This window comes from Muntiacus reevesi, chromosome 3 (assembly GCF_963930625.1).
Source record: "Muntiacus reevesi chromosome 3, mMunRee1.1, whole genome shotgun sequence".
NCBI lineage: Eukaryota > Metazoa > Chordata > Mammalia > Artiodactyla > Cervidae > Muntiacus > Muntiacus reevesi.
The window spans coordinates 87,119,675-87,136,339 of record NC_089251.1 but is presented as its reverse complement, the minus strand read 5'-3'; the positions used below and the strand labels follow the sequence as shown (position 1 = coordinate 87,136,339).

Below are 16,665 nucleotides of genomic sequence, written 5' to 3'. Positions count from 1 at the left end.
CAAAAATTTGAAGCAGTGGACCAGTGTTACAGCTCGGTTACAGCTCAGTTTTATTTGGCAAGCAAAGGAAAATACATCCTTGAGGTGGGAGGATGGGCCAACTCAAGAGAGGGTCTCAATTTTGACTCCATTTTTAATCTTCTTTCTCCTCCCCTCTGAACCTGCCCTTTGTAAATTGGGCTAGCCAGGAGGGCTGTTTGTTTCATCTGAGGTTCTCACTCTGGTCCTCGGACCTTCCCTTGTTCTATTTTTGCGGGCTTTTTCCTTTCTTTGTCTTTTAGCCACCACTATTTTGGACTCCTTTTTCCTATTCTAGCTACCTAACATTGCCCCAAGAGATGGGAGGCCCAGTTCTTTGGGAATAGGGGCATCAAGGTCTTTGGCCACTTCCTGCTGAGCTGGGATGGTGAGGGGCATTGGGCCTCCCCCTCTCGCTGGTCTCAAGTCTCAGCATCCTTATAGCACTATCCACCTAAGGGTGAGTGATGTTTTCCATGGTCAGGTGTAGTTTTATATATCCTTGTTGAACTGGCACCACATGTTGTAGCTTGTTGACCTGGGCAGAGACCAAATGGGTTAGACAATTGATAATACATGGAGCAATCATGAGCAGCATCAATATGGTGATAACAGGGATTAGTAGGAGCATTAACCAACTACAAATTCCCCCTCACTGGGAGAAGGAGCCCCCAAAGAGAGATTGGAGCCACCCCAAGTATTCTCTAGCTCATTCTTTGAGATCTTGTACAAGATGTTTTTTTGAGGACTGTGTTTTTCTTGAGGACTGTGAGACTTTCTTTAACTTAGCTGGAGGTATTTACCCAGAAACAATATGTCTCATTCAAGATGGCTCAATTCCCTCCTTGTTGAGGGATCAGGAGATCTATTGCCTGTCTGTTTTGGAGTACAACCTCTGCCAAGCTGTGTTGACTCTTTAGAGCTATCTTGAGAAATCTTATCCCCAGAAACTTGATTTTGGGGGTGTTTATTAGAATGACCCTCATTTGTAGTCCTGAATAGGTATCTGAGATCTCCCAGGGGCTCACAGGTATATTGAGCATTCTCTTCTGTTTTCTTCCATGACTTGACTAGTGAGTAGTTGAATCCAGGAGTCGTGTCCTGTTACCTTGACTGCTGTGGGGATAGAAAGTATTATGGGGTAGGGGCCCTTCCATGTGGGCTGGAGTTGAGCCTTTGGGGACCCACCTTTCCAGACTTTAATTAGGACTTGAGTCCCTGGAGCATATAGTGGTGACTCTTTAGAATCTTTTGGGTCCTGGTTGACACCGCACAAAACGTATATCTTGTTGGAATTGCCCAATGGCCATGGTATAAGACTGGAGGGTTTGAGCCTCTGGATCTAGGAGGAGGTCACTGACATAAACAGAAGGTTTCCCATATAGCGTCTCATAAGGACTAAGACCAACCTGTCCCTTAGGGGCAATACGGGTGCAGAGGAGAGCTGTTGGTAAAGCCTTCTTCCATCCCAGGGAGGTCTCCTGGGTTATCTTTATCACTGATTTTAAGAATTGGTTGGCTCTCTCTACTTCTCTTGAAGACTGAGGCTCCCAGGCACAATGGAGATAATAAGTAATGCCCAATGTTTTAGAGACCCCTTGGGTGACCTTAGAAGTAAATGATGTCCTATTGTCACTTTGTAATGACCCGGGAAGGCCAAATCTCAGAATGATTTCATGGAGCAGTTTTTTTTTTTACCACCTCCTCAGCCTTTAATCCAACCTGTGACTGTATCTATCATGACTAGTAGGTATTTATACCCTTGAAAAACTGGCATCTGGGTGAAGTCCACCTGCCAGTCCTTTGCTGGGTAGGTCCTATGCTGTTAGACAGGCTGGGCCAGTTGGGGTCTTCAAGCTCCTTGGGGATTGTTTAATTGGCCAGTGGGACAAGAGGAGACCATTTGCCTTATAGTTGTTTGGAGGCCTGTTCCTCTGAAGGACCTTTCTAGTAATCTTTGGAGGACCTTCTCCTCTAAATGAGTGGTGGCATATAAGGAGTTAACCAACTTCCATTGGAGGTTCCTAGGCAGAAAAAGGAGTCCTTCCTTTTGGAACCACCCCATATGATCTTCTTGAAAGCCCTCACTCTTAGCTTTAAGAATCTCACCTTCAGTATATGAAAGATTTTCTGGCAAATTAGTCTGTGGAACTAGGGTGGCAACCCCTATTAGGTCATGGTTCTATAACGCTGCTCTCTTAGCTGCCTGATCAGCTGCTTGGTTCCCTCGTGCCACTTCTGTGCTCCCTTTTTGGTGTCCTTTACAGTGGGAGACTGAAACCTCAGTGGGCAGATGGACTGCCTCCAAGAGCCGAAGGATTTTATCACCATATTTGATAGGGGACACTTGGGTGGTCAAGTGGCCTCTTTCTTTCCAAACAGCAACATGTGCGTGTAGCACCAGAAAGGCATACTTGGAGTCAGTGTAAATGGCTCCTCTTTTTCCTTTTCCCAGCTCTAAAGCTCGAGTCAGGGCCATGAGCTCAGATAATTGGACTGAAGTACCTGGTGGCAAAGGTTTGGCCTCTGTGGTCTCAAAATTGGAGACTACTGCATATACAGCTCTTCTTTTTCCATCCAAGACAAAGCTGCTTCCATCACTGTACCAAATTTCCTCAAGATTGGTCAGAGGACCTTCTGACAATCCCTCTCAGGGTTTTGTCTAGAGGTCCAATGTTTCCAGGCAAGAGTGAAAAGGGAGAGAGTCCTCAGGGGTAGGCAGGAGGGTAGCTGGGTTAAGAATCTCACAAGGGGATGTAGTCAGGCCTGGATTTTCCATCAGCATTACTTGATATTTGAGAATCCTTTGATCAGACATCCATAAATGGCCTTTTCCATTCAGGAGTTGTTTCACTTGGTGGCTGGTAAAAATAGTTAGTTTTCCCCCAGAAGAGAGTTTTAAAGCATTTTCTTTCAGGACTGCAATAGCTGCAAGATTTCAAAGACAGGGAGGCCAGCCTCGGGCAGTTGGTTCAAGCCTCTTGGATAAGCAAGCTACAGGCTGGGGCTCAGGTCCCAACCTTTAAGTTAACACTCCAAGGCTCTTCCTTCCTTTTTGTGGACATAAAGTTGGAATGCTTTTTCTAGCTCTGGCAACCTCAAGGTGGGTGCTTGAGTTAAGGCTTGTTTTAGTGTAGTCTCTGCCTTCTTTTGAGGAGTCCCCCATATCAATGGGCTTGAATCATCCTGTTCCTTCAAGCTTTCATATAAGGACTGGGCAATTAGACTGTAGTTGGGTATCCAGATTCTACAATACCCAGTTAGCCCCAGGAAAGCTTACAGTTGTTTTCGAGTTGTGGGGGAGGGCAGCTGGAGGATTCCTTGTACTCGATCAGAGGACAGCCTCCTGGACCCATGTGTAATCTGAACTCCCAGATAAGTGACCTTTGTCTCAATCATCTGTGCCTTAGCATAGGAGACTTTATATCCCCTCTCTACCAAAAAGTTTAGGACCTGAATTGCATGTTGTTGGGCATTTTTCTCATCTGGGATGCAGATTAGTAGGTCGTCTACATATTGTAGTATTTTCTCATTAAGTCCCAGGTCCAGATCTAGGAGATCCCAGCAAAGAGCCTGCCCAAACAGGTAGGGGCTGTCTCTGAACCCCTTAGGTAATACTGTCCAAGTCATCTGTTGGTGTTTTTCTCCTGGAGGTTCCCACTCGAAGGCAATAAGATACTGGGATTCTTTAGGCAGTGGTATGCAAAAGAATTCATCCTTGAGATCCAAGACTGTAAACCACTTGGCACTGGGTGGGACTGCTCCCAAGATTACATTGGGATTGGGTACTGTGGGCTAGAGGGGGACTATAGCTTCATTTATGATCTGGAGATCTTGAACGGTTTGCCAGGTCCCATTCTTTTTCTTTACAGGGAGGATTGGGATGTTACATGGTGAATTGGTGGGGACCGATAGCCCACAGGAAGGGAATTTATTTATTAGAGGCTGTAGTCCATCCTGAGCTTCTCTTCTGAGATGGTGTTGTTTCTGGTTTGGAAACCGAGTGGGATCTTGGAGGACAGTGATGACCAGTTCAGCTTGGTGGGCTCATCCAGGAGTCCCCTGGTCCCACACCTGGTGGTTAATATTGTCCTCCCATGGTTTTTGGTCTCTCCCTATTGGAGAGGGTGTAATGGGTTCCTCAGTAGTAACCAGAAGCTGTAGGGCTCGGGGGCTGAAAAGTTTCCCATCACAAAGGTGGTCCCCAGTTTAGTGAGTATATCTCTTCCCAATAAGGGATTAGGACACTCAGGGACTACCAGAAACTGGTGGGAAATTATTTGTCTATCCCAGCAACAAAGAAGTGCTCAAGTGAATCTTTTTGTAATTGTTTTTCCTGTAGCACCCAAAATGGTACAGGTTTGGGAGGAGAAGGCTCCAGAGTAGGAGGTCAGGACAGAGTAAGTAGCCCCTATGTCAACCAAGAAATTCTCGGACCTATCTGCCACATTGAGTTGTACCCTTGGCTCCAGCCCCATGATGGTTATCTGTGACAGGCGGGCTGGCTGGAGTGGGCTGCTTCAGTCCTGTTGAACTACTGTGAGGGAAGGCTTGGCATTTGACCTTGAGGCTCTTTGGTTTCAAGGGCAGTGTGCCGCCCAATGTACCGATTGATGGCATTTGTAGCAAGCCATTTTAGGAGACTTGTCAAGATTTGGACATTCTTTGGCCCAGTGTCCTGCCTGGCTACAGATTAGGCATTTGCCTTGTGCCTTGTCCTTTAAGGCCTTGGGGTTTGCCATAGGACTTCCCTGGAGGGCGGCCAGCATCGGGGCATGCCTTGTCTCTTTCCTTTTCTCCCTTTCCTGGGCCTTGGCCTCCCTCTCCTGTTCTCTGTTATAAAATGTATTGGGGGCTAGAGTCTGGTGGCTGGAGTCTGGACCATCTCATCTAAAGAGGCAGCAGGATCCTGCTGCTGTAACTGTTGTAACTTTATCCTGATGTCTGATGCACACTGGGACAGGAATTTGTCCTTTAAAATCACCTGTCCCTTGTAAGAGTCCAGATTGGTAAGTGGGGCTCTTTTTGGGCTCCTGAGTTATTGCTGACCCCTGGGCATAGCTGATTACTTTTTGCTGGGCTGTATTAGTCCTGTCTTTACACAGATCAGAAAATGATCCCAGTTGTGCTCAGGGTCATTATAATTCCAATTAGGAATCTGAAAAGAGAACCACAGTCCCCCACTGTGTATTTATCGCTTAACATGTGAAGTCCTGTAGCTTACCTTCGGGCTTCCTTTAAGACCCTAGCATACTCAGGGTCAGATAAAGTTTGACTAAATATGACCGTGATGTCCTTCCACGTCAAGTCAAAGGCCAAGGTAATGTGTTAGAATGTATCACATTCCAATATATCTATATATTTATTGGGTCATCGGTATAGCTTCCCAGGTCTTGTTTGATCTGAGAGAGAGAAGGGCTTATGAACCTGGACTGGCCTGAATTCTCCAGTTTCAACTAAGGGACATACTTGAGTTGGCTTTTGTGGAGGGGTTGCTCCCGGATATAGGGGCACGTTTGGATAGAAGGAAGGAGCACCAGGCAATTCGGGAGCCTTGGGAGGTGAGCCTTCACAGGGGGCTTCCTTCTCTTGATTGTCTGTGCCTAACACCATTTGCCTGGTAGGCTCACTTTTAGGCCATACAACAGTCCGATACTTAACACAGAGTTCCTTCATATCTCTTAGTCAGAAGGAAATTTGGACATAGGGGATCTCTGTCCATTTCCATTATCTTTTGCAGAGTAAGTCTAGCTGCAGGATGGCGCTGTAATTTAAACTCCCATCCTCAGGCCAGTGTTCCTTATCCCTCAGAGGATACCGTGGCCACTCAGTGGCACAAAAGAATTTTAAGTGACTTCTCCTTAGAGTTTGAGGATTGGAACAGCTTCCAGTTATCAAGAATGCATTTCAAGGGCATCTGTTGAGAAGTAGATTGGTTATTTTCCATCTGAAAGACAGTGATGACAGAGAAGAAAAAAAAAACAAAAAAATAATAGGCCTCCTTCTATTTTTATGGGTGGACTTCCTTAGGGGTGAGTCTTTCTGAAGCCTATCCTACTCAGTATTGTTGCAACCTGAGAACTGGGTGTCCCCAGGTCAGGGTGCAGATCCCCTGCAGGCTGAATCGTGACAAACTCCAGGAGATTGAATTCCTGGGCAGGTCAAAGCAGGTTGGCCTCCCGAGAATTTGGTCCCTGGGCAGGTCAAGACCTCCTGGGACCCTTGAACAGGTGGATCCCCAAGCAGGTTGAGGCGTGACAACCTCCCAAGGACCAAATCCCTAGTAGGCAGGTCGAGGTAGGTCAAACTTCTGGGACACCTAGCTGGGCTTGGGCATCCCCAAGGTCTCCAGCGTGACCAGTGCTAGGTAGGATTAAGGGGCTGTAATCTTAACTCATTGTTGGTTTGTCCACCACAGATAGGAGTAAAGCAATCCAAGCCTGTGCCCTGAAACTGGGAACCTGGTGAAACAGCCATCAGCCTTATCCTCTTATTGCTCTGAGGGAATGTAAGTTCCTGATTTCTTCCCTCAGTCCTCCATAAGAGCTGTTTAGGGTGTTTCCAATGGTAAACATTCATTGTCATAGACTTACTTTAGGTAATTAAAGAAGTAATGACAAAGGAGTGAATTATCTTGACCTGTTCGGGGCATTAAGAGTATTTTAATAATAAGTGGGGTGGAGCTATGTTGCCTACAAGGGGGCAGAGTCCTGGCTGTAGGAGTTAGTAAGTGGTTTAAGAACAAATTGATAAGAGGCAATAGACTAGATGTTACATAAAAGTGGAGTGTAGATTTGATCTGGAGTTATGTTTGTAACTTTAGGACAAGGGTGGTAAGGATTCAGGCCCAAATGGTCTGCAGGGCTAACTCCCGAAGTGGCAAACACTATCCCTGGAAGCCCAATTGCCCTTGAAGGGATACCACCAACAGATGGACTTCTAGCTGGCATTGTGTGCCTATCACCTGCCCTAGCAGGTTCACTGAGAGATGCTGCTGTTGCACATTTTGTAGGAAACCTGGAAGATGAAGGCCTGACTATCTACAGGGATTAGATATTATACAGTATTTCCCTCCCGAGGGCCAGCTATTTTCTGGTTGTCTCTCCAGAAGGTAGTAGAAACAACATTGTGGGCGCAGACAGGGCTCAGGAAAAGAGCAAGAAACAGGATTGAAGGGGGCAGGGTACAACTTTGAAAGAATGAGATAGCCCAAGGGCATAACATAAACCGATTAAAATTTAAATGGGTCCAAGACAAGTCAAATTTAACTAAACCTTGATTCTCAATCTGCAAGCTTAATGACACTCCCAGAGGCACCAGGACAGTTCCAAGGCACTATCTAGAGACCAAGGAGTGGGTGGTTCTCCAATTGTTGGAATGATCCTCCCTCTTCAGCATAAGAAATCACACACTCTGGACTGTGCATCTCTTTAATCCGAACAAGTCTACCTCTTACCTATTGCTATGTCTCTGTCTGAATTTTTTGCAATGAGACATCAAGAGCCTGAGCTTCATTAGGTCCTGAAACCAGGCACCCTGGGTTTTGACTGAACTTAAGTCCCAGTCCTGGATATTCATTGGAAGGACTGATGCTGAAGCTGAAACTCCAGTACTTTGGCTACCTCATGCGAAGAGCTGACTCATTGGAAAAGACCCTGATGCTGGGAGGGATTGGGGGCAAGAGGAGAAGGGGACGACAGAAGATGAGATGGCTGGATGGCATCACCAACTCGATGGACATGAGTTTGAGTAAACTCTGGGAGTTGGTGATGGACAGGGGGGCCTGGCGTGCTGTGATTCATGGGGTCACAAAGAGTCGGACACGACTGAGCGACTGAACTGAACTGAAGTCCCAGTCGGATATGACTGAGTGACTAAGCATAGCACAGAGTCCCTGCCATGTGGGTTTGAGTCCCAATCTTAGGTAAACAGTTTCAAACACAACTTTCAGAAATGGAAAGATGATGACCTGCCCAATACTTTGTAAGCAGTGGCATAGATGGAGAGAGGAGCTGAAGGACGGGAGAAAAAAGCAGTGGGAAAAACATGCCGAGGAATCCCTTCATAACCTGCTGGAAAATCTGCTAAATACCTGACCTCCGTTCACAGTTTTCATTGGCCTGATCCTTGGCACAAAAAAGATTAAGGACAGAAGAACCCCCACCTGCTTAGGCAACAGCTACTAAGGTGCAGCAGATAGTAGAGCCTTTGGGACACACTGGGGAGTAGCCCCTGCCAGAGTCCCTCAATTGCACCCACTGCCATTCATGGTGTTCGGGGAAACAAGAAATTAGAGGTTGTAAAGGAATTTAGATTTTGTTAGCCATATGTCCTTCCAGCCATTGGAGCAAAGACCTCCTACCTTAACCCGAGGTCTTCTGAACTCTGAGACTGAGCTGCATGATCTTTCTGCCGAGCTTATTTTTGCTGTCCTGGTTTCCAGCATTCTAGGCTTCTTGTCACTGCCACTGTGCTGGGTTTTCTTCCTGTTCAGCTTCCATCACGTGAGCTTTCGCCAAGTTGGGCTTCTGCTGTGCTTGGCCTCTGCCTTGCGGGGGCCTAGCCAAGATTGTTTCAGCCGAGTTAAATCCAAGTCATGGAGCCAGATATGTTGGAGGAGTATATAATTTCCTCAGTTCTGTCTTGCCACAGCAAAAATTTGAAGCAGCATACCTGTGTTTCAGTTCAGTTACAGCTCAGTTTAAATGGTGGACCAGTGTTTCAGCTTGGCTACAGCTCAGTTTTATTTGGCAAGCAAAGGAAAACACATCCTTGAGGTGTGAGGGCGGGCCAACCCAAAAGAAGAAAGGGGCTCAATTTTGGCTCCTGTTTTTATGTTTTTTTTCTCTTCCTGCTGAGCCTGCCCTATGTAAATTGGGCTAGCCGGGAGGGCTGTTTGTTTCGCCTGAGGTTCTCACTCCTGTCCTTGGACCTTCCTTTGTTCTATTTTTGTGGGCTTTTTCCTTTCTTTGTTTTTTGGCCACTGCTATTTTGGACTCCTTTTTCCTATTCTAGCTACTTAACAGTTTGAAGGCAGGGGGCATAATACCTTTGTTCTTTCTCAAGATTGCTTTGGCTATTTGGGGTCTTTTGTGGTTCCACATAAAATATGGGATTATGTCTTCTAGCTATGTGAAAAATGTCATGGCTAAATGTGCTTTGCGTAGTGTGGACATTTTAGCAATATTAATTCATCCAGTCCATGAACACAAACTATCTTTCCATTCATTAGTATCATCTTTAGTTTCTTTTGTCAGTCTTGTAGTTTCAGAGTAGGTGTCTTTTACCTTCTTGGTTAAATTAATTCCTAGATATTTTGCTCTTTTAGATTCCATTGTAAATACAATTTTCTTGATTTTTCTTTTTGATAGTTCGTTTTAGTATATAGAAATGCAGCAGATTTCTATATATTAGTTTTATATCATGAAACTTTGAATTCATTTATTAGTTCTAATATCTAATAGTTTTTTGTGTACTCTTTAGGATTTTCTATATATATTATCATGTCTTCTGCAAACAGTAACGATTTTACTTCTTCTCTTCCATTTTGGATGCCTCTTATTCTTACTCTCCTCTGATTGCTGTGGCTAGAATTTACAGTACTGTGTTAAATACAAGTGGCAAGAGTGGACATCCTCGTCTTGTTCCTGATCTTAGAGGAAAAGCTTTTAGCTTTTCATCATTGAGTATGATGTTAGTTGTGTGTTTGTCATGCATGTGTGCATACTCAGTCACTCAGTCATGTCAGACTCTTTCCAACCCTGAGAACTATAGCTCACCAGGCTCTTCTGTTCATGGAATTTCCCAGGCAAGAATTTTGGAGTGGGTGGCCATTTCCTTCTCCAGGGGATCTTGCGGACCCAGGGACTGAACTGACATCTCCTCTGTCCTGCATTGGCAGGTGGATTCTTTACCGTTGAACTGCCTGGGAAGCCCTCATGTTTGTCATAAATGGCCCTCGTTGTGCTGGTGTATGTTCCCTCTATACCAACTTTGTCGAGAGTTTTTATCATGAATGGATGTTGAATTTTGTCAAATGCTTTTTCTGCTTCTATTGAGATGATCATATGATACCATTCTTGATATTTTTGTTTTGTTTTAATCAAAATATGATCATTATTGTACCTACTATTTTATTATCTTTTGAAAGCAAGATGTGTAATGACCATTTTATCAAGTTAGGAAACATACTTCTGACCATCATTCTAATGCCTGGGCTCTTTATCCTCCTGGTAACCTAGGCTAGAAACCTTGAGATTGTCTTTTGATAAGTTCATCTCCCTCATTCATTATTATATCCAGTTGAAAATCAAAGTCTCCCACTTCTAACCCCTGGAATATCGTGAAATCATTTGTCCCTCTGCAATCCCGCTATATCTTGGCCTCTCCCTTGCTAACCTAGACTGTTTTAGTAAATTCCTAAATAATTAGCAGTTATCCATAACTGTAGTTTTTCTGAACTCTGATAATATTACTTGTGTTGGATTGCTGCAACTGAAACTCATTATTCATGATTTTTAGAACCCCACAGCTAGCCTTTCTTTTTAACTTTATTACCTAAACTTTCTTTCTTCTTTACGTTCTTCCTTTCCTTACTTGCTTCCTCCTTTCCTCCCCTTTGCTTCCTGTCTTTTCTATTTCATTCCTTTTCTGCCCCCTGAAATACTGTACTTCTTTTATATAGTAATGTTGCTTATTCTTGCCCAAACATGCCATGTTTTCAACTGCTATTGCCCCAGCTTAGAATGCCTATCTCTACCTTTTGAGATTTCATTTAATCACCAGACCTAGATCAGATGCCATCTTCTTTTGAAGTCTTCCTCAACTGGAATTAATAGCTATCTTCTCTGCCCTTTCAGTGCATTTTTCCATATACTTCATTTGTCTTCTGCCTTCTATTACTATGTACCTGCCTTCCTCCTACATGGATTTCTTTCTTTTTTTAATATTTTAATTTATATTTTATTTAGAGTCATAAATTATGCTATTAACTCTTTATATCAACAATTACTACTAAAGTAGTTTTCAAGGAATATCAATAAAATGTTTGTTTCTAATGGAATTTTCAGTAGTATAATTCTAAGCAGTCTTTTTCTTATGATTTTGTCCCTTTTAGGCTGGATCAGTTCACGTGAGAATTCGACGAGATGCCAATGAACAAATGGTTCTTGCTCATGTGACCAACAGGCTGTACACGCTTGTATCTACTCTGACTGTTCAGATTTTCAAGGATGATTGGATCAGGCCTGCCTTACTGTCCGGGCCTGTTGCAGCCAATGTCCTAAACTTTTCAGATCATCACGTAATCCCAATGCCTCCTCTGAAGGGTACTGATGATTCAAACCCTGTCACATCAACTCCAGCTAAACCTAGTAGTCCACCTCCAGAATTTTCATTTAACACCCCTGGAAAAAATGTGAACCCGGTTATTCTTCTAAATACGCAAACAAGACCTTATGGTTTAGGTCTTAATCATGGACACGCACCTTATAGCAGCGTACTTAATCAAGGACTTGGAGTTCCAGGCATTGGAGCAACCCAAGGATTCAGGACTGGTTTTACAAATATCCCAAGTAGATATGGAACTAACAATAGAATTGGACAACCAAGACCATGATGTACTGTAATTTAATTTATTTTTATGAGAAATACTGACTCCTTGAGTTTCAGTTTATTTAGTAATCCACTTTGCATCGACTGTTCAATCATTTACTCTAAATGTTAGAGAGTAGTAGGCTTGTTCACATTTCATGAAACCAATGAAACTATATTTTTGTAAAACATATTTGGAGCAGTGAAAACCTTTTAAATGTTACAGACTTTAAATAGGCTTCCTTTAAAAGGGTGTTCTCTAAATTTGAATTTTGCTATCTTTGGTTTTGTAGTTGACTGCAGTGTGATATAACATTGCCTTTATAAGAGAACCACTTGATGGAGTAGATTTGTCACATTATTAAAAATGTAATGCTTTCTTCAGTGAAATTTATAAACGTGCTTCTTGAGTACACATTTTAGAAAAGGAAAAAAATGTTTATTCTAAAAGTAAAAGTCTCTTTTATAGATTTTCCAAACTTAATTGCTACATTTTTCTTTGAGGTCCTCCTGTGGTATGCAAAGTAAAAGCAAACATTTTTATCAGAAATTTTGAAACATATTTTACTGTCTGGCACAGTTAAAAATTTTTAATTATCAGTTTTTTAATAGTTTTTCTCATTAAAAAATTTCAGTACATTTGTAAGTGACCCATCATTCTCACAATGTCTTGTTTTGGTTAAATAAACATCTTATCCTTAAGTGATATGCAGTGAAGGAATCCCAGTTTTCAGTTTTACATTTAATTAAATACTGACATAATAATAGATTTTTATCCTTTTTGTCACCTTTTTATTGGTTGACTTTAATTTTTCATTTTATTAACAAAGTATCACATATATTACCAAAATATGTGGAATTCCATACATAGTACTTTTGATCCTTTTTTCAAAGTTGCATTAACAATTTGAATTTAAATTATATAGTTTTGCCAAAACCTAGTGCACCTTAGGTTATAGAATGTAGTATTGGTTAGATCTGCAGTAGGCAGTTTCTAACTTATTTTGTTCTGCTTTATTGAAAATAGTGAATTGTTAACATTTTTTATAATGATGTGTGAGAATCATGTAGATTATTTTATTTTTAAATTATTTTCCAAATGCAAATGTTAAGGACTTTCCAACATGGCCAGTATTACTTATAAAAAGTATAACAAGCAGCAGTCACAAATTACCTATGATTTTTTTTTTTCTCATTTTAGCATGCATTTTATACTTAGGTTTTCAAAATGGATTTTGAGAGTGGATTCAGCTTTTCTAGAATCCAGTACTCCTGGAGATTTGTGACATTTCCAGCCATCAGCAACTATCTAGAGAAGTGTTTTGGCTGTTTGTTTTTTAAGTTTGCAACTTTCTTCAATCAACTCATCCTCTTTTAAATATAAGCAACCCTCCCAAATTCCTGTTTCTTTATAGTGAAGTAATAAACACCTAAGAAGCCATCTCTGTCAAGTAGAATTGTAGTCATGCTGTGATAATAAGTGACCATGTCCCAAGTGACTTTTGCTTGATGAGGAGTTGATCATTGTCTTTGACATTTGCAGCCCTGTTCAGGCATTTGACCTGCTGAAGAAATAGAGCCCATACCACCTTGACTGCTGGGGAAAGTGAAACATAAATGGGATAAGGCAACTTGTTCCTTGACATTTGTGTTTTGTCCTCCAACTATTACTATACCTATTATTGGTCTACTATTACAGGGTGATTTTTTCTCCATTGATCTCATCTAAATGTGAATTTGGGTCATGCGTGAAATCTGAGGAACTGCCTTGTACTGAATGATGATTAAGAGGTATGTGCTACCATGCTATGCATGTCTTCTCCGTCTCCAGGGGATTTTTAAAGTGCCCGGGTACTAAACACAGTTCTGTGCAAGGTTAAATGCCTGTTTCCTCAACACTCATTCAGAGGTTACATCTGTTCTGTTGTCCTTCCAAAGGTGCTTTGATACGCGACTACACTACTTGAGAGGTTGCATATGGGTTCTCAAAGGGTTGGCTCTACTTGCTGAAATTTGCTAATGCCAACTGCTGCAGGTGACATTGCTCTAGGCATTATTATATAAAGAAGTCTTATTTGCCAACCTTTGGCCAGGTTCTGGATATGAAAATAAGAAACTTGGCCAGCATAAGCCTAGATTTAGTAGCCTGACTGGTAAATCTTGCCAGAGTTACGTGAAGCTAGACCAAGAAGCAAGTTTGAGTTAAAAACTTGACCCATGGTTTGTGATTAAGAGCAAGTTCCATCGAGTGTGATTAATCTTGTTTGAGAAATTACTGTATTATAATGGGGGAAAACACTGGGCTGGAAGACAAGAAATTTGGATTCCAGTCCTGATGCTGCCACTGTGTGAGTAGTTTTATAACCATGGGTAAGTCATTTAACTCCTCTGAGGTTTTTCATCTGTAAAGTTAGGGTGGGGAATGAAGTAGTTGATCTTTAAACTGTCAGCTCTAAAACTGTATTACTAAATCTGCAGAAAATATATCCATTTGTGAAATAGAATATTGTACCCAGAATTTCTTTTTAGCGACTACCTCAACGTACAGGCCAAGTGTTACCTACGCCAACACCCAAGCCATTAATTTGAGGTGCCGTGAGAACAGAGGGTAAACTACAGGCTGAGATTTGGTTTTTGTGCATTTCAGAGTTGCCTCGAGTTAAATCTGTTTAGCTTAAACAGATTTTTCTTAGACTTCTTTCTTTGTGAGGAAGGATTATTTTTGGAGGTGTTGGGGAAAAGATTAGGACAAGGTACTCTTAACTTTCACGGGGTACAAAAGAATGGGATCCATTTTTTCTTATTTAATCTCTGAAGTCACAGATGGAATTGCATACATGTATCAGCAACTGGTTTAGCTACTCATTCAAGCATCTGGTTGAGCTACTCATAAACTGCCAATTTTTTGCTTAACTAAAGATTGCTGATTTTGGGGGGGGCGGGATCCTGATCTGCTTTTTATACAAGAAAATACTTTTACATTCCAAATTGTTTGAATTAAACTATTTGAATAAAGAACATACATGGACTTTTCTCTCTACTTTTAAATAATTTTGGCCTGTTTCTTTCAATAGCTATTTATTGGTAACTGTATCATATTTAGCAAATGCTTGTCAGGAGTATAGTACATGCCATGCACTGTACAAAGTAAATGTGCATAGAGTATATAAATTTTGGTGACCTGCTATTCTTGAGACTGAAGGGAATATAAGGATGAACAGGAGTCCCCTTCAAGTAGCTGATAGAAGTGACCAGACACCAGAACCATTTATCAATTCAGTTCATTCACTCAGTCAAGTCTGACTCTTTGCAACCCCATAGACTGCAGCATGCCAGGCCTCCCTGTCCATCACCAACTCCCGGAGTTTACTCAAACTCATGTCCATTGAGTCGGTGATGCCATCCAACCATCTCATCCTCTGTCTTCTCCTGCCTTCAGTCTTTCCCAGCATCAGGGTCTTTTCAAATGAGTCAGTTCTTCACATCAAGTGGCCAAAGTATTGGAGTTTCAGCTTCAGCATCAGTCCTTCGAATGAATATTCAGGACTGATTTCATTTAGGACAGACTAGTTGGACCTCCTTGCAGTCCAAGGGACTCTCAACAGTCTTCTCCAACACCACGGTTCAAAAGTATCAATTCTTCAGTGCTCAGCTTTCTTTGTAGTCCAACTCACATCCATTCATGACTACTGGAAAAACCATAGCTTTGACTAGACGGATCTTTGTTGGCAAAGTAGTATCTCTGATTTTTAATATGCTGTCTAGGTTGGTCATAACATTTCTTCCAAGGAACAAGCGTCTTTTAATTTCATGACTGCAGTCACCATCTGTAGTGATTTTGTATCCCCAAAAAATAAAGTCTCTCACTGTTTCCATTGTTTCCCCATCTATTTGCCATGAACTGATGGGACCTGATGCTATGATCTTAGTTTTATGAATGTTGGGTTTTAAGCCAACTTTTTCACTCTCCTCTTTCACTTTCATCAGGAGGCTCTTTAGTTCTTCTTTGCTTTCTGCCATAAGTGTGGTGTCATCTGCATATCTGAGGTTATTGATATTTCTCCTGGCAGTCTTGATTCCAGCTTGTGCTTCATACAGTCCAACATTTCTCATGATATACTCTGCATATAAGTTATATAACCAGGGTGACAATGTACAGCCTTGATGTACTGAAACCATTACATTTCCTGATTTGGAACCAGTCTGATGTTCCATATCTAGTTCAAACTATTGCTTCTTGACCTGCATACAGATTTCTCAGGAGGCAGGTCAGGTGGTCTGGTATTCCCATCTCTTACGAATTTTCCACAGTTTGTTGTGACCCACACAGTCAAAGACTTTGGCATAGCCAATAATGCAGAAGTAGATGTTTTTCGAAACTCTCACTTTTTTGATGATCCATTGGATGTTGGCAATTTGATCTCTGCTTCCTCTGCCTTTTCTAAATCCAACTCAAGCATCTGGAAGTTCATGGTTCACGTATTGCTGAAGCCTGGCTTTGAGAATTTTGAGCATTACTTTGCTAGTATGTGAGATGAGTACAATTGTGTGGTAGTTTGAGCATTCTTTGGCATTGCCTTTCTTTGGGATTGGAATGAAAACTGACCTTTTCCAGTTCTGTGGCCACTGCTGAGTTTTCCAAATTTGCTGGCATATTGAGTGCAGCACTTTCACAGCATCCTCTTAGGATTTGAAATAGCTCAACTGGAATTCCATCACCTCCACTAGCTTTGTTTGTAGTGATGCTTCATAAGGCCCACTTGACCTTGCATTCCAGGATGTCTGACTCTAGGTGAGTGATCACACCATCGTGATTATCTGGGTCGTGAAGATCTTTTTTGTACAGTTCTTCTGTATATTCTTGCCACCTCTTCTTACTATCTTCTGCTTCTGTTAGGTCCATACCATTTCTGTCCTTTATTGATCCCATCTTTGCATGAAATGTTCCCATGTTATCTCTGATTTTCTTGAAGAGATCTCTAGTCTTTCCCATTCTGTTGTTTTCCTCTATTTCTTTGCATTGCTCACTGAGGATGGCTTTCTTATCTCTCCTGG

The 16,665-nt window shown here is 42.1% G+C and overlaps 1 protein-coding gene across 5 annotated transcripts in view; it reads left to right on the top strand.

Annotated features, from left to right (window-relative positions):
• The window catches only part of SLC30A6 (solute carrier family 30 member 6), a 63,131-nt gene that overhangs the window by 30,494 nt on the left and 15,972 nt on the right, over nucleotides 1–16,665 (top strand). For 3 of the 5 annotated variants that reach the window (XR_010662359.1, XR_010662358.1, XR_010662360.1), the window contains exon 14: nucleotides 11,135–13,401. Coding sequence is in view for 2 of the 5 variants with exons in the window: in XM_065929469.1 (XP_065785541.1) it covers nucleotides 11,135–11,635 (501 nt within the window). In the remaining 3 variants the exon portion in view is untranslated. Of the gene's footprint in view, nucleotides 1–11,134; nucleotides 14,662–16,665 lie in introns of those variants that run through there. The other 2 variants (XM_065929469.1, XM_065929470.1) reach the window with 1 other exon arrangement.